The sequence below is a fragment of the Protomyctophum parallelum genome, assembly GCF_964188405.1.
Source record: "Protomyctophum parallelum genome assembly, chromosome: 3".
In the NCBI taxonomy this organism is placed as follows: domain Eukaryota; kingdom Metazoa; phylum Chordata; class Actinopteri; order Myctophiformes; family Myctophidae; genus Protomyctophum; species Protomyctophum parallelum.
Window position 1 is genome coordinate 26,669,088 of NC_139698.1, and position 25,741 is coordinate 26,694,828.

The 25,741-nt window shown below is 43.4% G+C and overlaps 1 protein-coding gene across 1 annotated transcript; it reads left to right on the forward strand.

Annotated features, from left to right (window-relative positions):
* On the forward strand, window positions 1-24,549 carry iffo1b (intermediate filament family orphan 1b). The gene is made up of 9 exons (XM_083760889.1): window positions 1-1,479; window positions 8,228-8,288; window positions 12,278-12,373; window positions 13,119-13,256; window positions 14,267-14,448; window positions 15,175-15,301; window positions 17,273-17,365; window positions 17,704-17,837; window positions 21,232-24,549. The coding sequence occupies exons 1-9, from the start codon at window positions 392-394 to the stop codon at window positions 21,332-21,334; spliced, it is 2,022 nt and encodes a 673-aa protein (XP_083617015.1). The 5' UTR covers window positions 1-391; the 3' UTR covers window positions 21,335-24,549.
* The last annotated feature ends 1,192 nt before the right edge of the window (window positions 24,550-25,741 follow it).

A 25,741-nucleotide genomic window follows, 5' to 3' on the forward strand; every position in this document is an offset into this window, starting at 1 on the left:
TTCATTAGAGCTCCGCATTCGCTCGTCTTAAAACTAATTACATTTATTTGACCAACCGGTTTTTTTGCGCGAAGATATCGGATTTGTACTTTGTCGCATTTATATTTATTATTTATTTTATATAGGCTACTTTTGTTTGAGCTACTTCGTCGTTTCCCTATGTTTTGCTGTCTCTGGAACCGCTAAGTCGAGGGAGAGAGGACTGATCCAGCCTATGTTTAGAGCTGACGGCTTTAAGATTCTCAATTAGAAACGCTTACATCATCGGACAAATTGCGGACCTTGTGTGCACACGTCTAGCTGAGTCTCGGTAGGCTTTTTCAGCTGTTTATATTATTCAACCCGTCACTGTATATTCAACTGTAACGGGCCAGTTTCCCCGTCCGTGTTCATGCCAGATCTGCAGCGCTTTAGTTTTCCATACCATAGCATGAATCCTTTGTTGGGAAGCAACGCGCTTCTCCACCACCACCAACAGCAGCAGCATCACCAAAACACAGCCTCCAGCCACCCGGACTCTCCGTCCGGCCTCCTGCCAGACGTCGTCTTCGGCGGACCGGACTTTCTGCTGGGCGAGCATCAGGGACAGGTGGGCCTGGGCCCTGCTGCGGATCTGCCTGCGCTCGAGTTTACCGGCGGCGCGCCCTCGTCGCAGCAACAAGCATCCCATTACCTCCATCACAACATCTACGGCCACCACCTGCACCTGCACCGCGGCGCACTGCCAGCCCCGCCGCCCCCCGCAGCCATGGCCCTGAGAAACGACCTGGGCTCCAACATCAGCGTCCTCAAGACGCTCAACCTGCGGTTCCGATGCTTCCTGGCCAAAGTGCACGAGCTGGAGCGGAGGAACAAGATTCTGGAGAAACAGCTGCAACAGGCGCTCGACGCCAATAAAGGCTGCGAGGGGAAATGCGGCAAGCACACGCAAGAAGCGGGCGTGCAGACCGGGTTCGTGGGCTCGATCCCGCTCAGGCCCGGTTCCCTTCCGTTCCACAACACGAACAACTCGGCCCGGAGGCCCACCACGCTCTTTACGCCTACACATGCACAGTCTCCCGGCGGCAGCAGCTGGAGTGAAACCCCCGCTTCGAACCCCACCGAACCGAACGCCCGGTCTAACCCAACAATCACCATCAGCCTGTCTACTCCAAATGTGGACTCCCCCAGTGGAGGTGGCTCTAAAACCTTCTCAAGCACCGGTTCTGGCATCAACCCATCATCAACCCCCCCACGGTTCCTTCCAGGCCCAGGAGGACCATCAACCAATCCTCCCCCGCGGTTCCTCCCAGGTACCATTTGGTCCTACAACCACACCCGCAAGTTTGGCACCGGCGTGGAGCGCGTGACCAGCCCCGGCGTGTCCTGGCAGCACCCGGACGGAGTCGGGGTCCAGATTGACACCATCACTCCAGAGATCAGAGCTCTGTACAACGTCCTGGCTAAAGTGAAGAGGGAAAGAGATGAGTATAAACGCAGGTAAATAACATTTATTATTATGCTGCCATTTCTGCTGCTGCTGAAATTTAATGTCATGCCTTTATCTTGCATTTGGCCTTCATTAATACCGCAGACAACATGAACATTTAAAAGTTAATAATAATGCAACACACAACTAACAACACAACTCACAATAGAGGGTATTATGTGCATGCATATAGTGAATGGCAGATCGAGTGTCAAAGTGAGTGAATTTAATGTTGTTTAAAGTCATTTCATGCAATGAAATCTGACTTTTCTGTTTGGATGTATGGACTGTCAAGGCCAGAAAGTCGTTTTTTGCCACTCAGTAGGCGTCCTGCATAACCTCCTGGTTTGATGATGATGATGTCACATGCATATCCTCTATAACTGTCTTTAGCTAACTTGCTGGGTTCAGGGCTGGATTAGCACCTCTGAGGGCCCCTGGGCACTGAAGCTCGAAGGGCCCCTGTGCATATGCATGTGTGAACCATTGTGTGTGACCAAAGTGTGCGAAATCTTGGCCGTTTTTGGTCATTTTGGGGCAGTTTTATTCCGTTACACCGCCTACCGCCCCGCTCCAAAGTGACAGTCAGGCAGTAACAAACACATTATTTTTGTTTGACCAATGTAGTAAGCAAATGGGTGAGAGAATCTGCCACTGCCGGTGTATTTCAATGTTTTTACCTTTTTTTGTCGAGCCACCTGACACTATGCATGCATAATGAAAACAAAGCAATGCTGGATGGTGTCTTTTATTCCACCAGAATCACCTCTCAACCTGACATCACACAACCCAGTGGGCCTACCCACCTTGAACAACAGCCAATCTAGCACATTGTTGCTGCTTTACACACAATTGCACAGCTGCATTCTCACCAACAATAAAACACTAATTTGCTTAGACACGATTTATTTCATTTGGATTAGTGGGGGGATTTTTTTACATTTATTTGTAGGTCCCCCTGGTGCCCAAGGGCCCCTGAGCACATGCCCAAAGTGCCCATATGGTAGATCCGGCCCTGGCCGTGTTGCTAATGAAAACAACTAAATGAAACAACCTGGTTATTGGCAACATCAGCTGCAGTGCACATCATGATGCTATAGGCAAGACTGTGCATATTTGATGAACCATAGGTTCCGAGTTATGGTCAAGGCAGCTGAATAGGCCTGTACATGAAATGCAAAGTGGTTGCATTATCCTCCTAAGTTGGAGGAGTGAGCGAGGCCATAAACCTGTGATGAGAGCAGCTGTCTCCGGTAGAAGTAGGCTAGAGTCAGCAGAAAGCTCCTTCATCCATCACCGCCGGCACTGACCCTCTGTCCGCAACGTCAGGGTCGTCTGACCACAGCGACAGATGGCATCGCTGGACATGTATCAAACATTATCAGTCAAGTCCCTGTGTGCTAAATATAAAAGGAGAATAAAGGTCAACACATTAGGGATATTGTAAGACTTGCCCTCCTGTGTGTGTCGAGCACTGTCGACCGATATAGAATGGAATAGAATGGTGTGTAAAACATACCTACTGTCGTACTGTATTTGTATGCAAGTTCACTGTGGAAGATTTAAAAGCAGCCAAGATGCTAGAAGAAAACAGTGAAGATACATGGACAGAGTTTCACATTGATGTTTACCAAAAGAAGCATGACATTAATCCTGTGTAGACTCTGTAGAGTAGACTTCTTCTTTTCCTTTGGGCTTTTCCCTGCAGGGGTCGCCACAGCGAATCATCTGCCTCCATCTCACCCTACCTGTCCACTCCCCTCCTCTTCTCTTACGCCAACTAACTTCATGTCCTCTTTCACTATATCCATACATCTTCTCTTTGGTCTTCCTCTAGGCCTCATGCCTGGCTGTTCCAACCTCAACATCCTTCTACCGATATACTCACTCTGTAGTCTGTACGTGTCCAAACCATCTCAGTCTGGCCTCTCTGGCTTTATCTCCAAAACATCAAAACATGTGCTAGAATAAATATCTTTTGGTTCAATTTTTCTTTATTGGTATTTTACAATCAATGAGTGGTCAATCAGAATGGCATAAAAAGTGTTACCCCTCCCTCGCCCCTAATATTGGAGAAAAATCACGGAGCCTTTTATCACGATGATGAAGTCATGTGGTGGCCCACTTACGTAATTTATTTGCCATTGACCTGGCCACACAAAGCCAGGAGTAGGAGGGGCTGGCACCCCTCAATCATTCTGGTTTGGAATTCAGGTTGAAACCATATGGGGCAAAGGACCTCATCACGATTCATGATAAAGTATACAGGGTTCCTTACATTAAATCGCTAACAGCCTACACACAGGCAGTGTCTTGTCAAGTGTGTCAAGAATCTGATGGAGTTCAAGTTCCTCCCACAAGTACTATTATTTATGGCCCGAAATAATCGCTGGCCTTTCTGCCCCAGGACACCAAGAGAGGCCACCACTGAATTCCTCTCTATTATGTGTAATTGAGCGAGCATGCATTGGTCAGAGCCGTGTTCCTGAGTCCTGACAACAGGACAGTGGGCCCTTTATGAGGAAGGGAACAGGGTGAAAAGTAAACATGCTGTTTCACATGAAGACACTGAGAATATCCTGCCTCTTCATGTAGACACTGACAGACATACTGACATCTGTTACATGCTATGGGGGGTGATGTTTATTGATTGACTGATTGATTGAATACTTTATTCACAGAAGTGTTAACAGCATGAGGTACAGTTTGGCCTAAAAGGATAACACAAAAAGTCCTGGGGACTTGTTGTTTCTATTGTGGTCCTGAATCAAACAATCAATAAATTGTCAATTAGTACTAGACGAGAGGATAGATTCTGTAAAAGGCTTTCATACAATAATTTACAGAGACTGAATGGCTGACCAATTCACTGTGATTAGGAATTTCAATTATGTTTTTTTAAACATATGAAGCAGCTTATATTAGAAGCAGCTTATATTTAAGCGATGGACTGATGAGTCGGAGTCTCCCCTGACACACACTCGATCCTGGGTTTTATTACATACATAGCTTGCCTACATTTTGATTTTTATCTTTTAATATACAACAATGGATTCAAACTGGGTCGGTGGGAAGTACAGCAACAATAATATAGACAACAATAATAAACATCAGTACAACAACAGATTTGCAAAATGCACTTTTCATTTTAGTTAGGTGAGATAATGTTTCACAAAATCTACTAATCTGTCTTGCTCAAGTCTTTAAATGTATACTTCATCATATGATGGTGTCATGCGGGGGAAATGGCTACAAATATCTACAAACTCACAACGCCACATACAACAGGATGGAATTAGGATGGAATATGAAATATCGGACAGATCCGTCTTGAACACATGACTATAGAGATACTGTGCAACGATTTGCTGGATCTTTGGACAGAATCTGGAGGAGTTATATAAAAAAAATCAGCAGAGAGCAAATTAAAAAAGTGTGTGTGCAAAATTTGGCATCGACCGGGTTAATGGTGCCCGAGATTAGCTGGTAACACACATGGAGATGGAGTTAGAAATGATCATCCATGCATTTATATCATCACGTCTAGATTACTGTAATTCCCTTTTCACCTGTCTCTCCAAATCCTCATTAGACCGCCTGGAACTGGTTCAGAACGCTGTTGCCAGATTGCTGACCAGCTCCAGGAGATCCTGCCACATCACAGCCATCTTGCTTTCCTTGCACTGGCTCCCAGTAAAGTATAGAATTCATTTTAAAATCCTTGTCATCACACACAGAACCCTCCATGGCCAGGCACCCCCATATATCTGTGACTTAAGGCTCATACATAGTCTGGATTTACGGTGGTGGGGTGACCACCGAACTACAACATGACGTCACGAGCCGCGGTGAAGAGCAAACCACCGCTCCAGCCCTTCTCTCTGTTTTTACTCACCACCGCTCAACGTTATTTCAGCTCCGGTGGTCAACTCACCACCGGAGCGGTGGTCACCTCACCACCGAAAATCCAGACTATGAATAGGCCTTAACTCCACCCATATGTTCCCAGAAGGTCTCTGAGATCCTCATCCCAAGCCCTGCTGGTCGTTCCACCCACAGAATTAATAACTAAAGGTGATTGAGCCTTTGCTAGTTTCTCCCCCAGGAATGACCTCTGTGGACCTTTTTAAAAAGCATTTAAAGACCCACCTTTTTAGACAGGCCTTTGCAACATAGTGCTGTACTGATTTCTTGATTTTTACCAATGCCATTTACTCTGTCTTCCTTTTCTTTTCTTTATTCTTATTATTGTTATTCTTATTATTTACTATTACACACACACACACACACACACACACACACACACACACACACACACACACACACACACACACACACACACACGGACGGACGGAGTTCAAAACATACTCTCTCCCCATGCCTTCGGCCTGTTGGAGACAATGAAGCTGCTCTTTCCATTGTTTCTAAGTTGTCCATCTTTACATACAAGCCTGTCTCATTACTGTCATTTCCCATTAGAAATGAATAGCACTGGTGTCCTGTCAGAAAAAAACAATAGCACATTTGTGCAGGTCACATAAAACCCCAAGGAGCTTGTAAAATGTTATGACCCCAAAAACTAAAAAAGGAAGAAAGGGTAGAATGAAAGAAAATTGTAGGTCTTAACAAATTGTGGTATTCATCTTAAATTACTTAAGTAACTATAGGACAAACCAACCAACCAACTAAACACTAGACTGAATCCAACATGGTGGACAATGGCAAAAGTAAAGAAGTTATCGACCGAGTTCATGGTTAGTATCATGTCAGTAGAAGGCTAGCCTCGGTACCCAGGCTTTTATTTTCGTTCAAATCCGGCTATCCCATCTTAACTAGGTCAATGCAAAACACTATACATCTATATCTGATGCTCTTCTGTCTCAGTCAAATATGTCTCTCAATTAACAGTTTAAACCATACATTCTTTATACTTTCCCCCTCTACACAAAATCTCTCAGAAAATAGCCAATTTACAAGCGGCGCATGGTGAGCTTGTATATCTGCTATTTTCGCGGTTTACCCCAGAATAGGGATGCTAGGGTTCATGCCACATACCCTGAAGAAGGCAGTTGCATCTGCCGAAACGTTGTTTTTTATTTTCTGCATCCTATTCTAATAAAGTATCAGCACTTTGGCTACGAGTGTGTGCGGCCACCTTTTGTCTTTTCAATCCTCCTGCACAGGGTTCATGTGATTAACAGCGGAATCTCTGTTATTGCTCCCATGAGCCCTTTTCTTGAATAATGTCTTTGAAATTACAGTCAGGACCAAGGCCTTAGGGGCACAAAACAAACAAGACAGATTTTACTCCAAAGCTTGCAGTGATTCTTGGATTTACTTTTCAACATTGCCCTGCTAGGACCACATAACCCCACCCCTCTTTTCTCCTTCTCTCTGCCCCCCCTCCCTTCTTTTCCTGCACAGTCATGTCTTCTCTGGCCAAGAGAATCTCTCCCCACCTTGCTCCGTTGTCAGCATCATCAGTCCCTCCCCTGACTCCTTGTCCTACACGCTAGTGTCGCTACCCCGCCCCCTCGTGCTCTTGCTCACATGCCCACACTCACGTATGCCCACATGAATACACTGTCCAGCCCCCCCCATCCTCCACATGCACACACACACACCCCTCCGAGCCCCTGTGATGCTGCGTATCCCACGTGAACATACGCAGTCACACACACCTCTTACACTCCCCTCCCCCCCACTCTCCTTGCTTCCACTGCGTAAGTCTCCTCTGTACGATCCACACAGTATCTGCAATGCAGCAGCACGGGGCTGCAGGCTGTCATAGCTGCTAAAGCGAGGGTTGGCGTGCAGAAGGAGTTCTTCTCCTCTTTCTCCCTCTCACTTCTCTCAGCCTGCCCGATCACACCACCAAGCTTCACTCTCTCTCTCTCTCTCTCTCTCTCTCTCTCTCGGTTCCTTTTGGGTTCAGTTACTGTTTTTTTCCTCGTAGTCCCAGGGCTGTGCCGCAACATTCTGCATTTTAAAACGGCGATCATATAAGAGTGCTGTGCTATAGTCTCCGCAGTGAGCACGGCTCCCCCCCCCCCCCCGGGCCCCACGATTGTAGTTGGGTAGAGAGTCACACCCAGTTTGCTGTCATGGATGGCTCTTAACACGGCCATCGCATATAGGCGTTCAAACTGACTGCAATTCAGGAGCTGTAAGGCAGAAAACGCAATCAGTCACTCACTAACTTGTGCACACACACTCCCTCACTCAATCACTTTGTCACTCACCAGTGCTGCCACACACATGGCAGCTTGCACACTTGTCCCTCACTCAGTCACTCAGTCACTCACTCAATTCAAAGGAGCTTTATTGGCATGAGAAACAAATGTTTACATTGCCAAAGCAAGTGTCACAAATACAATACATTGAATACAATAATAAAAACAGTTTAAAATGGGGAAAGTATATACAGTTGGAGGGGGTACAGCATTTTGTAAACAGAGCTATGTCACATGGCATCGTTATATATGTTATAACAGGGTATAAAGCTTTTTTGAAACAAATAGCAGCAATTCTTTGCTCACCCACTCGCCCACTCACCCACTAACTCACCCACTCAGCCGCTCATATTGCCATGCAATCACAGGGCTATCTTGGTATTTTATGAATCGAGATTATATGAAAAACCGAAGTTATGTTACATAGAGAAAACCCTGACTAATTCCACGGATCCTCCACCTCTAACTTTACTCATGTTCAGATTAATTGAAAGTGTCTTTTCCTTGTCTGTCCCTGTTCTTCTAGATGGGAGCTGGAATACACCATGAGGGTGGATCTACAGCAGAAGATGACAGACCTACAGGAGGTGTGTGTGTGTGTGTGTGTGTGTGTGTGTGTGTGTGTGTGTGTGTGTGTGTGTGTGCGTGCGCTCGCGTGGAAAACACAAGAAAAACTACAGTATGTGCATGAGTTCATCCACAAGGATAAAGCTAAAAGGATAACACAAAACATCCTGAGGACTTTCCATTGTGGTCCTATGTATATGCAATTAATCAACATAGCATACAAAATTAACACAATAACATCAACAAATACAAACACTATATGTACAAAAAACCCCATTGTGGTTTCCTGATGGTTAATGGAGGATCATGTCAGGGCATTCCACATTTTGGTGTCAGAGCAGTAGATTGGTTGTTTGCTCTGAATGTGGGTGGTATCCGATCATGGCAGCTCCCTCTAATGTGGCTTAGCAGAAATATGGAAATTCAAAAAGTATGTTTGAAAGATATTTAAAACTTCTGTTTGAAGACAGCTTACTGTGCGGGACCACCCATCTGAAAATGTCTTGTGCCAGGGAGCACTGTACCAGATTAGTTTTTAGAATGTTTCTTCCAAATATTCCACATATTATTTAAAGATTTGTTTGGAAATGGCAGATCTACAAGCTCACAATGCGTTGCAGAGTTAGTGTTGAAGTGTCCTTGGGCAAGACTCTGAACCCCTAATTGCTCCCGATGAGCAGGTTGGTGCCTTGCATGGTTTCCTCCGCCATCGGTGTATGAATGTATGTATGTATGTAGTGTGAATGGGTGAATGTAATTGCACAATCTATGTAAAGCGCTTTGGATAAAAGTGCCATATAAACGCACCATTTACCATTTATTTTTCCAATGTGATGAGTTGTGAGCTTGTAGATCTAATGTTTTCAAATAGCCGATACATATACAGTATACATGTGGCCTATAGTCGCTTCTTTTGGGCTTGTTTTCCTAGATCTGGTAAGTGCTTATTTCTCTCACAAAATCTGACAAGACTGTGATGGCTGGCAGGCCAGCAGTGCAATATTATAATGATGTGGAGCTAGGCTGCTGTGTCTGGCGACTCAACTCGATGGTTGACAGCCTTCACTTTCACCTGACTCACTGACTCAGTTCCTGGGCGATAGGGGAACCTAATTTTAGTGCATATGCTGCGCTTAACCTAAGACTATTAGCCAACCTAATGATGTCTCTATGGCCTATCTATAGGCATAGCAGGGAAAGGCGCTTCGTAGATGTTTTTTGGGATATTGATTTTTAACAAAACAAATGAGACATCAGTGTATTTGTAAATAGCTTTTAGGTTTAGACTGGACTGTATTGGAAAGCACAAATTACAGACGGTATGTACATGCAGTATGTACTCATAACGTAGTTGTTTTGTTTGTGGTTATGAGTTGATTACTGCAATAGCTTAACTCCTGACTCATGCTGTGTCATAAAAAACCCCTTTTTTGAGTCCTTTCCCCTTGAATTATGTTCATATCAGAAAAAAGGTCATGGTCTAAGCTTTAAGATAATCGACCATTTTGATAGCAGAATGCCACACTGTCAGTAAATATGACATCATCTCTTAATGGGATTACTATTTTAGTACTTCCTGTTTCAGATTTCTTAGAAGTGTGTGTGTGTGTGTGTGTGTGTGTGTGTGTGTGTGTGTGTGTGTGTGTGTGTGCGTGTGCGTGAGCAAGACTATCTGCATGGTGCATCTGTCTATGAGAGTGACTGAGTGTGTTGTATCTGTGTGTGTATACATACATGTTGTATACTGTACATGCAAACCTTTTCCAGGAATTTGCATGCATACGTGTGTGATTTCTCGTGCGCGTGAGTGTGTGTCTGCCGGTAATGTGCTGGTGCTGACCCACTTTTGCAGGTATCTATCTTATCAACAGGGGACCACATGCAGCAAACTGACTCCTGTGTAGTGCAGCAGCAGAGAGCAACATAAACAGTGAACTCCTGTGTAGTGCAGCAGTAGCCTGGGCACCATTCCATTTCGGGTTTATGAACCGGTCGGGAGCGGATGATATCGCTATGTCATGTTGTAGTATTGTTTTGTAGTCGTCAATCTTCCGGAACTTCCTTTTCCCTCAAACCGATTTTCTCAATAAAAGCTACAGGCTACGAGAGCTTTTATTGTTATTCTTCCCGTTTGAGGGAAAAGGAAGTTCCGTTTGAAAACTTTGATTGTTCCTGCCTGATGAACAATAATACAATACAATACAATAATACTACAACATGACGTAACGATATCATCCGTTCCAGACCCGTTCACACGGAACTTTTGGAACAGAGACCAGGCTTTCCTCCGAGGTGGAAAGCCTGGTGAGGCGAGGTTAGTGCAGCAGAGAGAGAGCAACATAAACAGTGAACTCCTGTTTAGTGCAGCAGCAGAGAGCAACATAAACAGTGAACTCCTGTATAGTGCAGCAGCAGAGAACAACATAAACAGTGAACTCCTGTATAGTGCAGCAGCAGAGAACAACATAAACAGTGAACTCCTGTATAGTGCAGCAGCAGAGAACAACATAAACAGTGAACTCCTGTATAGTGCAGCAGCAGAGAGCAACATAAACAGTGAACTCCTGTTTAGTGCAGCAGCAGAGAGCAACATAAACAGTGAACTCCTGTTTAGTGCAGCAGCAGAGAACAACATAAACAGTGAACTCCTGTTTAGTGCAGCAGCAGAGAGCAACATAAACAGTGAACTCCTGTTTAGTGCAGCAGCAGAGAGCAACATAAACAGTGATCTGTCAAATAGAATAATCATGTGTAAAGATCCTCAGGAGAGGTTAGCCAGACGTATGCTTGTGTGTTTATGCAGTGTCACTCACAGAAAAGGTGTGTTGGCCGCAACAGAGTATAAATCATGCATTTGGGATGTTTTAAAAGAGAGCATATCTCTGCTCAGTCTGCTTTTGAACTATGTCTGAACTCTGAAATATTAAACTTGCGTGTTTGTGCATACTGTAGTATACTGCATCTGTTCATGCACAAAGTTTGGTTCTGTGAGTGTTTCTGTTGTGGCTGTGATGTTTCCATGTCCATACCTCTGCTCCTCATTACATTGATATTTGCCTTAAACCAGTGGTTTTCAACCCTTTTCATTTCAAGCTCCATTATGTATTCGGCATTTGAGCCACGGAGGCACGGACCACCATTTGATGATATTTAGCCTCTCGGACCCAAAGCTAAAGAATATTGTGTTTTGCTTGATCAAAATTCAATTCTTCTACATTCTCTAATTGTGTAGACTTCTTGTAAATGAAGTAATGCAGATGTTTAACAATATAACTCTTGAGAGCGGAAAATGAAACCAAATGGACCCATACATAGTACAGGTCCATTTGTTTTCATTATATGCTCTCAAGAGTTTTACCTGAGGACCACCTGGAACCGCTTCCAGGTGGTCACGGACCACTGGTTGAAAACCACTGCCTTAAACCAAAACCATGCATCTTATGTACATACAGTATACATCATTACATCTGCCTCATCCCCACTGCTAGCTTTAAAGGTAGGGTAAGTGATATTCTTTGGTTAAAACAAAAAGGGTTTTGTTGATAATCATCGCTATAGAGTGTTTGTTCAGCAACAGGAGTCTCCCTGTCTCTCCAGCTCTTTCATGACCTCCAATTTCACTTGTTGAAACGGTATCCTGAGCTCTCTATCCTGATTGGATTAAATCGGTATCCTGACCTGAAAATGGATTTTCTGATTAATAAAGAGCTGGAGAGACATATCAGAATGGAGTTATTTAACACTTATTTTAACCAAACAAAAGACACTTACCCTACCTTTAACTATGCACCTTATGTATATGATAAGTATAAGTAAGTATATGATGCACCTTTTGTAAATATTTCATATTTCACATATTGATATACGACAATTTCTGTTTTCTCTCTTTCTGCAATAATGTAGGACAAATAATTTCACCCACCCATCTGTGACGTGAGATTAAAGTTGAGTTGTTATGTTCTTCTCTCTCTCTCTCACTCTCTCTGTGTGTGTGTGTTTGTGTGTACAGGATCTGCAGGAGAGCGAGGGTTGTCAGGATGAGCTGGCTGTCAGGGTACAGCAGCTCAAATCAGAATTGGTCGTCTTCAAAGGTCTCATGAGCAATGTGAGTATACATATATTATACATTTGGCTCTATTTTTCGCCCATGCTAAATCCTTTATCCATAAACTTCTTTGCCTTTTTGAATAGTTAAAATAGCCAGTCTACAAGCTCTCAACGTGTCGATGTAGATCGGCTGGTTGAACTATTCAAAAATGTTTGAATGTTTGAACTATGGCAAAGAAGTTTAGGGATAAAAGGTTTCGCATGGACGGAAATTGAGCCAGTGTAACACTGTGGAGCCACCATCCACCAGAGTGCAGCTATGAAACAGTCAACAGTAATATATAATGGAAGTGGAGTGGAGAAAGAAACTATCATTTTGTCCCACCACCATTATTTTATTGGTGCACACAGACAAGCTATGAACACACAACACAACAGAGGCGAGGACAGGAGAGCTATCTGTGGAAAACACCCACACAGAATCAGAAGCTGTTCATCCTTACATAATCACAGTATGTACTAGCTAAGGAATTTGGTTATCTAACACTTGGCGCATCGCAATGTGCTGCATTGTCAGCTTGTAGATTGGCTATTTCCGAAGATATTTGGTATATATAGAGGGGAGAAAAAAGACAAAGGTACATTAAATAGGAAGCATATACATAAGATGAAATATATATGAGCCATTCTGTGAAACATTGTTGGAGACTATTGCTTATTATCATTTCGGTTAAACACCAGTAATTGTGTAGTCCATGTTCATGTGCCTCTTCTCTCTCCACTCTCACCCCACCTCCTTCTAGAACCTGTCAGAGCTGGACAGTAAGATCCAGGAGAAGGCTATGAAAGTGGACATGGACATTTGCCGACGCATCGACATAACGGCTCGTCTCTGTGACGTGGCCCAGCAGAGGAACTGTGAGGATATCCAGATGTACCAGGTAGCTACAGAGAGTACCACGTTCACCGTCATATCGTCTGTGTAGGGCAGAAACCTCTTATATCCATATTTTTACTTTTTGATGTTATTTCGTAAATGAGCTATAGTGTCACACAAAAGCATCAAAAGTAAGTAGCGGAGCCCTGGGCCGTGGCTCGGCGGTCCAGGCACCTTGGCTGGTAATCCAGTCTGGCAGTGTGCCGTGGGTTCGACTCCCGATCCCGATGGCATTTACTGCATGTCACCCCCCCAACAGTTTTGGACATGGGAGGTTTCCATCCGACAGACACGATTATGCTTTTAAATGCATTTTTATGCCTTATGTAAAGCATCTTTATTTGTATAGAATTCGCTTTACAAATAAACTATACAAAATAAAGTTATCTTGCCTTAATCATATTATAAAAGTGAGACTTGATATACCGGATACCGGTAGTTCCTTGCACAAGAAATTACAACATAACTGGGAATGCACCACGGACCAGTTTATTACTCTGCACTGTAATTGTTTGGTTCAGTAAAGGATGTTGCCATCTTAAACCTACTTGTAAATTGCTGCGATGTGATAGGCTTTTGGATAAAAACATGACTTGTGATTGGCCGATGTGTGTCCTCCCTGAGCAAGACTCTTGACCCCTAATTGCTCCCAGAGCACCGTAGAATGGCACTCATTGCTCCTAGTTGTTTTATGATGGGTAAATGTGGAGGACAAATTTCACGTACAGTATGTGCAAATATACAGTGACGAAAAAACTAAACAAGGAGTGAGGACGATTCTATTCTATTGTTCTACTCACCAACCATTGCACATGGGTTGAATACCAGGAGGACATTGTAGGACCCAGTAACCCGATTTTGTCAGCAATGGTGCAGCCCAGTTCTTGTGTTTCACTAGGTAGCAAGTGAAATGTCAGCCAGACACAATTGGAGTAATAGTTGCAGATCTGTGAACAACACACGCTTGTATTGGTGTCGTCTCTATGCTGAATCAGCCTCCTCCTCGATTCTCAGGTTCCCAACACACAGTCATCGCTCAACAGTCGCTCCCGGAAGCAAAACCCCACGTCCTTTAATGGGAGCGAGGGGGAGGAGCTGGTCAGCACATCGGAGAGTGACGGAGCCAAAGAAGAGGAGCTGGGTGGCTCCTCGACCAACCAGATCAACGAGGAGATGCAGAGGATGCTGAACCACCTGTGAGTGGCACCCCTTAACCCTTATCCCTAAACCTATGTGGCATTTTTTACTATTTTGAAAAACCTTTTAAAATAGTTCAAATAGCTGGTGGATGTTAAAATACTTTTCCAAATAGTAAAAAATGACAAATAAGTTTAGGGATAAGGGGTAAGGAAGGGGTGGCAAGATAGGGCCCCTAATGCTCATAATTATAGTGTCTCTGAGTGTGATGTGGGCGTGTCAAACATAGGTTTTTATTTTCTGTGTGTGATCCTGTCTGTGCATAATGTTTGAGATTGTCTGAGCTTTGTATTCAGGAATTTGGCGATACAATACTTATCACAATACTATATCACAATACTATATCACAATACTATATCACAATACGTGCAATTCAGTATATTGAAATATATTGTAATACTGTATGCAAAGCTATATATCTTGATAAAACAACTGTCATAATTATAAAGATAACATTTGTTATAGACATATAACAAATGAAATCTGAGAAAGTAAATGTAACTTGGGACAGTGGGATCTGCATGTATTTATCCCAGTCCCTCAATGTTACATCCAGCATCATGGCTCTACATTCTGTGCAATCTGAGCAGAGAAATTAACATTTGCCTATATATCAGTAAAACATTTGTAATTAATTAGAACTCGATGTAGTGTTTTTGAGGATGGAGTATCACAAAACGTAATATTGTGATACTCACACACAATATTGTGTGTGTATCTCACAGGAGGGAGTGTGAGTTTGAGGATGATTGTGACAGTCTGGCCTGGGAGGAGACCGAGGAGACCCTGCTCCTGTGGGAGGACTTCCCAGGATGCACTCTGCCCCCTGACCCCACCCACCAGCCAGGAGAGGTACGTTGCCACAGATTCTTTTTTTTTTTGTAATTCTGGGAAGTACTACAAATAGCAACCACACACACTCCAAACACTATGCAGATCTCTGAGTGGTAATGCAAACCTCATTTGACCCTCTAGTTCTGTGAAATAAAATGGTGATACATGCAGTTCAGTGAGTTCACACAATCCAAGTGTGTTCAAGTCCTACTTATCAGCGGTTCTCAGCTCTTCAGCTGCTAATTATTTGGGGGCCCACTTGCAATGCAATATCTTCACAGCCAGCCAGTGGGCACTAGCCCACAGGTTGAGAACCACTGAAACATGTCGTCACCTTCCAGTGATTTAGAAGTGTTGGGTTTGTACGGCGAGTGAATGGCAGCTAGTGGGGTTGTCTGTCCAGTATTTATCAGCACAGGTCTAAAGACCTTCACTGCACTTCTTAATGAACAATGAACACACACATACAGTACATTTAAAAAGGCGTGCAGACATACACACGTGTACTGTACACCTGCACTCAGATACAGTCTTCATCGGGCACTGATACCGATAAATGCATGCAGGTATTTGGTTCCGGTCAGCGACTGTGTGCCATTTGAGCCTCCACTGTCCCCCGAGAGACACAGATGAGGACGCATTAGTCTGTGTAATTCGATTAGATTATCGAATAATGTCTGCTATGTTTTAAGAGTCATAAATTTGTTACGTGGTGTCTCATCACCGACTGGATGCTCTCCACACAAACGCATGTTGTTTAGCACTATGTGCTACTGCTTTATCATTCTCCCTAAGGGGAGAAGCTCTAATATATTTCTATTTGGCAATAAAGTAATTTGGAAAGTTAATTTGTAGTTAAGTTAATGCTCAAAATAGATAGATAGATAGATAGATAGATAGATAGATAGATAGATAGATGGATGGATACGTAGATACTTTATGTTGTTTTGTTCAACAGCTACATACATACATACCATGAACCTAGAAAAAATACATTACATCTGTGAAAAATAGAATGCAGTAAAAAGCTATAGGTAAAAGTTGTAACAATATAAATACAGACACAGACACACCGCCTCGTCTCCCCCCCACCACGGCCCCAGTGCTTCATTGTACAGTCTAATGGCCCTTGGGATAAAGCAGTATCTGTGCTACATGTCTGAGATAAAAACCCTCTTACTGAATTTGCTCTTCTGAGAGTAAAGTGATGTCTGCAGTGGGTGGCTGACATCATCCAGATTGGATAATGTCTGGGCCAGAGTCCTCCTCTCTGCCGTCGATGCCACAGAGTCAAGCTCTGTCCCCTATCACCTTGCCAGGCTATGCCAGCCCACCCCTTATCAGTCTCTCCAGTCTGGCTGTGTCTCCAGCCTGGCTGTGTCCCTCTGTCTGGCATTGCCTCCCCAACACACCACAGCACAGCAAATAATATCACATGCCACAATTTTTAGACAGGTGAAACGTGCTCCAATGAAGGCTGCAAACTATGAGTCATTAACCACTTTCAACCAGACTTCCCAATTTTGGGCATATCTAGGCGATCATTTTCCAAAAATGTCAAAGTGTTTAAACATTTCCAGAATTTAGCAAAAATTGCAGATCTACAAGGCAAGCCCACAACGCATAGTGATGCAGTGTGTTGTGAGCTTCTAGATTGGCTATTTTTGTCGCCACCATAGTACGATGAAGTAAAGTAAATGGTGAAATGTGTGGCCCCATAACCATTTTCAACCTGGTGTTTATTTTGGATAGGTTATTATAGGCAGAAATCTTCAAAACGTCTCCAGAATAGCAGATGGACAAGAGCTTGTAGATCTGTTATTTTGAAATAGTGCCTTAGTGGTTGACACGTGTTATCTTTTGATATTGTGGCTGTTGGACAGAAACCTCATACCTCTACATTTAAACGTTTGATGTTGATTTATTTTTGTAAACCCACTGTCTTCATTGATTGTACCAAAGTGTCCTTGCTGTGTCCTTTCTCTCCAGCAGGAGGACTGCCTGGAGCAGGTGATTAATGACACAGAATGTCTGTTCAAGTCCAGAGAGATGGAATACCAGGCCACCATTGACCAGATCGAGGTGAGCTTTTCATACGTCTGCGTGTTTCTACTTGTGTTCAGAACAAACAAAGGAGCACACACCAATAGTGGGGGGGTGCTGACGACGGGAGACAAAGGAGAGGTCGCACAGCTCGTTGACACGTTGCAAAGTACTTTTATTATAAGACCAACGTTTCAGCACAAAATGCCATCTTCAGGGAATGGTTCACACATTCTTTCACACTGTAAAACTAGCCTGACTACAGTTTCGCACTTATCAAGAAATAACACACTGCTGAATTCTGCGATTGACCAATCAGAATCGAGCATTCAACCAAGCTATGTAATAAGTGGTTATAATGTGGTCTCTCCCCACAGGTTGATCTGGCTACAGCGAAGAGTGACATGAACCGTCACCTGCATGAGTACATGGAGATGTGTTCTATGAAGAGAGGACTGGATGTTCAGATGGAGACCTGCAGGAGACTCATCACGTGTGGGAGTGGAGACAGGTACCCTATACACCAGTCGCTCTCACACGTTTTCATGTCGCATGGATGCACCTGGGACGTATCCTCAGTGATGTATCCTGAGGTCAACGGGGTTTCGGGTCTACCAACAGTATACCCCTCACTCAGGCCACCCAGCCGGGGTGATCAAGTCCCGACTTACGTCCCAGTAGCTACCCTCAATCAGTCCCACTAGGGCAAAACCAGGGTCACACAATCTGTTGTACTCCAGAACTACTCTGCCAGGGCTGGGAGGTACAGACTGTATCAAATTTGAGTGACTGACTGTCGTAAACGATATAGAGACACCTCCCTGACAATATCGCCAAAGAGAGTTTGTTTATTTTTGGTAGGGTTGTCCTGATCCAATCACGTGATCGGAAATCGGGGCCGATCACGTCATTTTCAAATGATGGGAATCGGGACGTCCCTAATGTTTGGAACACAATGCTTATACCAGACGATTTTAAGATGCGCCAATGTTATTCAGAATAACATTGGCGCATCTTAAAATCGTCTGGTATAAGCATTGTGTTCCAAAAATTAGGGACGTTCCGAAATGACTTCCACAAACGAGGGGATGAGTGAGTGACTTCGGTAGTCTATACACCCTCAGCAGTGCATGCATAATGCAGGATCAAAGTAATAATAACAGTACACACAGTAACCATAACCTTACTGTAATGGACGGTTATTACTTTCAAGCTATTGAATGACCAGAGTGGCCATCGTGTGCATCAATACTGTATATCTTCATAGCTAACGGCACAAAAGACAGTCTAAAAGCCTCGTGCATGCTCCAAAATTACCTATCCAAGGTCAGAACGTTCTCATGAGTCATCCGCCAAACGTTCCTTATTTTCAAGATAACCTTTCATACTCATTTTACTGCCAACCAAACTGATTTGATTTCCCTCCCGCACACACAGTAATCTGATGGAATTAATCACAGCTGTGTAACTTGCTCTGTCCTGAGCATAGAGTAATAAAAGGATAGAGGGAGGACCAGACCCCTGCTATCCATTTAGATGGAAGTAGCTCAGTGGCGTTTTGAAGCACCCGGAAGAACGATCTACTCCCGCATTTTTTCGATTTGCGGAAGTGCAAACGAGTGCTCAATGTTAAAGCCCAGCTGCTCGGATTTCCTCGTCATAACTCCACGGGTCCGCCTGCAGTCCCACCTATGACCAGTAGGGCAGAGCACTTCAAAATTGGATAGCCTCCGTGGGGGCTTGGTCCCAAGAGCTGGTAGCCTGGCTAGCCAGGCTAGAGAGCTGGTGCCTGGTGCAAGTTTATTGTGTACTTATAGCATGTATATCTTAATACCTGGATATCGGACTTTGGTGGGATATTTTGTCACAGAGGTAGGATGTGTTATCCTGATGTGCTATTTAACAGTTTGTGTTTATGCATGGTCACTTGGGGGGAAAGTATTTGCATAAACTCCTCAGCCCTGCTGTCTGCTCCCAACGCTTTCACTGCTGGTTTGAATTGCTATACACACATCGGGGTAGCCTGGTACGGGGCTTCGGTCCAGCCTCTGCTCCATGGGCCTCTACGCCAGAGGTGTCAAAATAAATTTCGTTCGGCGGTCAAACTGATTCTTCATGTGTGCTCCCGGACACTAACAAGCTGTTACAATTCTGTCACACAATTATAGAAAACATAAGTATGGGTAGCTGAGGATACTGATTTAATATGTAAGTGTGAATGTGTGTATACTGTATAGTTGTATACTATATATTCTTTGCATTAGATACATTGTTGTGTGTGCAAGAACTATCTGCATTCAGTGTCCAGACAAGTGCAAAACTGCATTCTTTGTCAGAGATAATGATATTATACAAACGTACTGACTGTTAATATGAGGTTTGGCACTCAGTACCATTATTGATCCGCCCAAAGAATATGATACTTAATTCCAACTAATAAGCAGGAGTCAAGTCTGCAAATATACCTTCCCACATGTTTCCAGTGGCTGACAATGATAACTGGACCTGAATACTAGTCTGAAATACTCTCTTATTATTTATTATTTGTATTAATCAATTCCCTACCCTCCCACATGTAGTTTAACATCCACAACCACTTAAAGCCAAGGCTTAGTAAGGCTGGTACTAGACTTTTCAGAAAGTGTCCATAATATGCTCCACAGTCCACACAGATGACATTCCAACTTGTATCTTTCCATTTCCAGGCTTGTTGTCTCAGTTTCACCTCGCTAAAAAACATACATCCACGTTGTTTTTGTCCAACAACAACTCCAGCAGCAGCAGCAGTGCAGTGCATTGCTTGAACTAAACGGCCAGTTGGCCACTCGGCCAGGTTGCCATTTCAGCGGTTTCCATGCAACTGGGTATAAGTAAAGTAAAATAAAATAAAATAAAATAAAATTCAAAATAAAAAAATTATAAAAAAGCATCTTACTGACCTATAGTATATAGACATGATTGACAATGTAGGTTCACACTAGTAGTGACCCTAAATTACATGATTTCTCCATGCTGTGCTCTTTCAGCCCACTTATTTTAGATTTATTTGTCAAATACAAGACATCAGATGACTTCTTTTTTTTTACCTCGTCAAGTCAGCATGGGCATTTAGTAGCTGATTGCAGACCAGCATTTTGGCTATGACTGTTGTCTTTCAAGCATTTTTATGAAATTCCATTTCAGCTCAATATGCGTTTTATCGGCCCCATTAATGTAAACGTCCCTTAGACCCACTCAGGCAAGGACAAAATGCTTACAGCTCCCACCGGAATGGTTTCCCCTCATACAGCGAGGTTGATATAGCTGTATTTTGTTCATAAAAATGGCATATACTGTCTCGTGTGCTGTTGAATCCAGCCGCCGGGATTGCGTATGATATCCCTGAGCCCCAGGTCTAGGTCTTCTCCCATCTTCCAGTGATGGGGAGTACATCTGCTTGCTTGGGCGTGGCTGCTGATTCAGCCATTAGTGCTGTTTACGAAGCACTGCTTCACTTCACTTTCAGGGCTTTGTGTGAATGTGAACCCATGTGTTTTGGGGTTTGATAATAGCATGTAATTCTTTCGGTCACTTTTCAAGGTGGCTGCAGCAGGCTGCCTACTTACTACAGGCTTTCTGTGCTGCTACCACTTCCTTTTACCAGCACTCCTCTGGGACTCTTGAAAAATGACGCATTCTGCTCACAGCGCTCCATACTGTAATGACCACATCCTTGATTAGTATGCAGCCTGCAGCTGTTGGCATTGCTCCTCAATCAATTCACACTGCCTGTGACCGAATGTCATATCTATTCCTTTTTGTCCTTCCTTGTTAATCACGGGTCTTGCTTCTGTCTTCTCCTTGTCTCTCTCTCTCTCTCTCTCTCTCTCTCTCTCTCTCTCTCTCTCTCTCTCTCTCTCTTTCAGTAACTCTTCCGTCCCTGGCCCCGGTGAGGACAGCGAGAGAGAGAGGGAGAAGTCCTCCACCTCTCCGTCTCCTCCTCTATCCTCTGGCTCCTCCAAATCCTGACACCACCCTCCCATCCGATAGGAGAAGGACCGCCTCCTCCATTTCATCCAGCTACAGTACCACATAGACGCTATACACCTTACCACAGCATCATAAACACCATGTTTACATACATTGTTTAATGTTTTTCGGCTTTCCATGGCTCTGGGTGTGAGTTTTTTTAAAAGGACCTCACACAAGACACGCAAACTGTTGAAATTGTGGTCACACCGTCATTAGTGTTGTTGTTATTACTATCGTTTCATGCAAATGTCACTGCCCAGCACTCATGCTTGAGACGAGGCCTTATTATGGCTGTGTTTCCCAGCTCATATGTGTAGGCCGAGGTTGTGTCCACTAATAGCAGCTGAGAGGTTGACTTGCTGTTTGCAAACTTTGGTAGTTGGATTCTAGCTTTGAGAGTGATGGGCCACTGTTTTTATGAAGCAGCGTGGTATATATTTGGTTGTATAGCATGTGGACTTACCGTCCAAACAACCAACACACGTGACAGACAGACACGTTAAGTCGCATCTTGATCTAGATGCTTCATCATGCCACTGTTTGTACTTCTGTACCATATAGTGCTTATATCAGTGGTTTTCACCACTTCCTCTCTGTACTGGTGAGATTGATAGAACTGGATTTCTAGGCACATCTGAGTCTGTCACAATGTTATGATTTAAATACCACATTACTTCCTTGTTCTGTTACATCACACCAAAAAACAACAACAAGCTTTCTGTTTAGCCTCATCACAATCAGACATTCACAGCAGATCCTGAGCAATAATTGTATAGAAACTTAGTGCTTCAGACCAGTGCTTCATTATGGGAAACATAAAATAAAAAGTTAGAAAAAAAGGAAAACAAATAAAAAGGAAAAAAAATAAAAGAAATAAACGACCAAAAATATGAAAGGAACGCAGAATCACGTAAGCCGTTGTATGCTAGCTTTGTATGTAATTCAGAACTGTGGGGTTTCATCTCAGAAAGGCAACGTGCTCGCCTCCCTCTCAAGAACACCATTAACACAATCAGATATAACTGTGAAAAGAAAGGCCTTCTTTAGTCCAGTGTGATAACATAATTCTCTGACCCCTAATTCACGATGTCAGTTCAACCCGAGCAGGTAAAACAACTGGCACCAACTACCAAGTACAACTTAACGGTGCTTGCCTCTTAGACAATGGTGACGATTGGAAATAAAGCATTGGACAGCAGAGTGTGTGGGTTATCAAGAGGGAGGTGTGTGCAGGTGTTTTCAGCTTGGAATGCAGCCATAGTGTCTTTGTCTGCCCTCAAGCGCAGTGTGAATAGTGTAAATAATGTACTGTACTCTCTTGAAGCTGATGGGTTCAGCTTTGGGGCCTTGCTCTGTCCTCTGTGTCTTACTGCCTCTGACACAGGGGCAGAAAAACACACGATAAAGGGCACCGACAAGTGTCAGCCTCAGGGGCTGTGCACAGTCAAATCCTGAGTGTTGTGACCCCCCCCCCCTCTTTTCAGTTTAGACTTGAGTAGCCAAATATTCTCCCAATTCAGTCTTTATGTCAGTTCCCGAATTCCCCACACATTTCTGTGTAGTCCTGTCACTGCTGCTTCTACCAGTTCACCTGCCATTGAGGGGGAGGACCCTACTCCCTCCCCGTGCGGACTCCTTCCCGTGAACACTGCGGTCAATTGTGCTCGCATTAATGCTCGGCCATCTCAATCGTTTTGGTGAAACTCCTAAAACTCAATCCAAGCTGTTTTAACCACTTAAACCCTATATACTTAGTTGACTGGATCGGGTCCACCAGGGGTCTATGCTTTTGTCCCCTCTCCTTTTCCTTCTATACCAAATATTGCGCTGTGAGCTTGTATATCTGCAAATTTCGCTGAATGTTCTGCCCCAAAATAGAGGTGCTAGTGTTAATGTGGTTAAGTCAGATTTTCTCGTCTTGGCGTTACGACAAACAAGTTTAATATTATCAGAAGTCTTTAGTCGTGTTGGTGCTTGCTCATGTGAAGCTCAATGATGTGAAGATTAAGAATCAATAGGTGCGTACTCCCCAGCACCAAGTAAGTTATCCTATCTTTTCTGTGTAACAGACTTACTTGGCAATCATAGATACCGGTACTCCACAGCAAAATCTGGAGTATTAATTTAACAATGAAAATATAGAAATGGATGCTTGTCAGTCCCTTGTTACACTAGTTGAATTAAGCCTCTGGATTTTGCTGTGAACATACTGAAGGCCAGCCAAAATTAGACACAGGGTGAGAGGGTGTCAGACATTCGTTTTTTAGTAGTCGTAAGAGTTAATTCAACGCTCAGGATTTTGCTGTGTATGAATTTACGTTGTTTTATTCTCAGCCATATACACGTATAAAGACAGCAGGCACCAGGCAGCTGTCAGGAGCTGTCACCATGGGTGGCTGAGCAGGGCAGAAGAAGGTGAATTTTGAGCATACCATGGACAAATGAAATAATAAAACTGATAGTGAAGATGAAACAGTGCTATGAAAAGACAATGTTAGCAGCCGAGTGCCAAAATGAATGAAAGCAGTCTGAATTAACCATGAATTGTGCAAAAACTTAAAAATCAATGACAAATAGTGCTGCCGAACGCTATCTCACCAATGGTGCTCGTTGTATAATACTGTAACTACACCTATTTTTGAGCTTCTGAACGTTTGCACATATAAAGGGAAGGCAGAGCTAAAGCATATAGGCCTACTAAACAATCAGCACTGATAATGATAATGTTAACACTAAATAAAATGTTTAACGATATTTTAATTTATTACGATATTTCAATGTCCTCAACTCTTTCATGTCACAGGGGGAGGAGAACGATACATATACCTCATTTTTACTTACTACATTAACATTCTTAGAGATGCTTTACTTCAATTATTAACCATCAAACCTGTCTCATTACTATGGCTAGTATGATATATTATTTTAATTACTACCACACATACTGCTGGTGAACGGTGAACGCTATTTCACTAAGAGAGGAATACCCTCATCAGAACTATAATTATTCTTTAACAATGTCTCAGTGTAGGCTGGTCCACATTTTGTTTGTTTGTCTTTGTGGTTGGCTCAGGTGAACTGTATTACTGTTGCTTCAGCTGCTGTTACCACTTCAGTGCTTTGTGTAATTACTTTAGTGTAGAAAACAAAGGACCTGATTGCTTAAAACTTGATGCATCCTGAACAGGGCACAAATCACAATTCACACTCGTCGCAAAACAATAATGTGAGCCAGGTCCGATAAACACATCACCGCATATCAAATGAACAGCGTTAGGTGCAGAAACGAGGTCAGCGGTTTTGAAGATTACTTAAAATGGCGTGCATGTCAGCTAGGTGCCATGCTGGAATTGCTGGTGCTGCTTTTTGCTTGTGAATGAACTGGAGGGTGTTGGAGAGTGCGAAATACGGTGCATCCTGTTTCGGTTTTATTTTCATGCGCTGAGAGAAAGTGTATGTATGCATGTGCCAGTGTGTATGTTTCTGGGTGTTCTATAAAGTGAGCGCTTTTTGAAAAGATTTTTTTGCTTTGCAAGCCCGTCCAACATGAAGTGAGGAATACAAAAGTTAAAAGTATATGATTGTTATAGTCTGGGACTCTTGTCCGTTATGTAATGTGTTTGAGCGCCAATTGTTGCCTTCAAAACTGGATCCACTTAAATCATGGTAACTCTCTTTCAAAAAGTCATTTCTTCATGGGTACTGTATACTGTATGTGGCTGCAAAGTAAAGTCTTTTTAAAAACAGCTCTAACATGTAAAAAGAAAATTGACATGCAAATGCTTAGCAAAATTACTATGACAGCTTTTGAAAATGTGAGCGTAAACAATGTGGTTGTGGGTATATAGACTGCAATAAGACTGCAATACAAGTACTTCCACAGTCACACACTAAGTTGGTGTGTACATGATCTTACACAAATGATGGGTGATTTTTTGTTTTTGTTTGTTTCTTTTTACTTTACTTCCACACAACTGAAAAGAGATAACACCTTGTTTCAACATTGTTTAAGTGTATATTGCTTTTAGTTCTACAACATTCAAGGCCTTTGACCTGGCATAGAATGTGGAATATTGCTTTGTTGTGTGTGGCTGGTATAGGGTTGGGTAGGATTACTTTTGAAAGTTAACTGGGGGCACGGTGGCGCAGTCTGTGCCGCTGTCTCCTCACAGCTAGAAGGTCCTAGCTAGGTTCAATTCCCGGCAAAAGGGCCTTTCTGTGTGGAGTTTGAATGTTCTCCCCTTATCTCCTAGGGTAGGTACCCCCGCAAAAAAACATGCAGTAATCCTGGTCTCTATACTGCCTCCCCCTGGCCAACCAGGGCGCCTGATGGAGGGGGAAGGAACTGGTTGGAATAACGTTTTCCTTCCACGGCGCGCTACGTCCAACCAGGGAAATGCCCCC

What these genes read in the sequence shown, in the direction of transcription:
- iffo1b (XM_083760889.1), top strand. Translation starts at nt 392, where the DNA reads ATGCCAGATCTGCAGCGCTTTAGTTTTCCATACCATAGCATGAATCCT. An exon ending in TCAAAGGTCTCATGAGCAAT is followed by an intron (nt 12,374 to 13,118) that starts GTGAGTATACAT and finishes ACCTCCTTCTAG; the next exon opens with AACCTGTCAGAGCTGGACAG. An exon ending in CCACCATTGACCAGATCGAG is followed by an intron (nt 17,366 to 17,703) that starts GTGAGCTTTTCA and finishes CTCTCCCCACAG; the next exon opens with GTTGATCTGGCTACAGCGAA.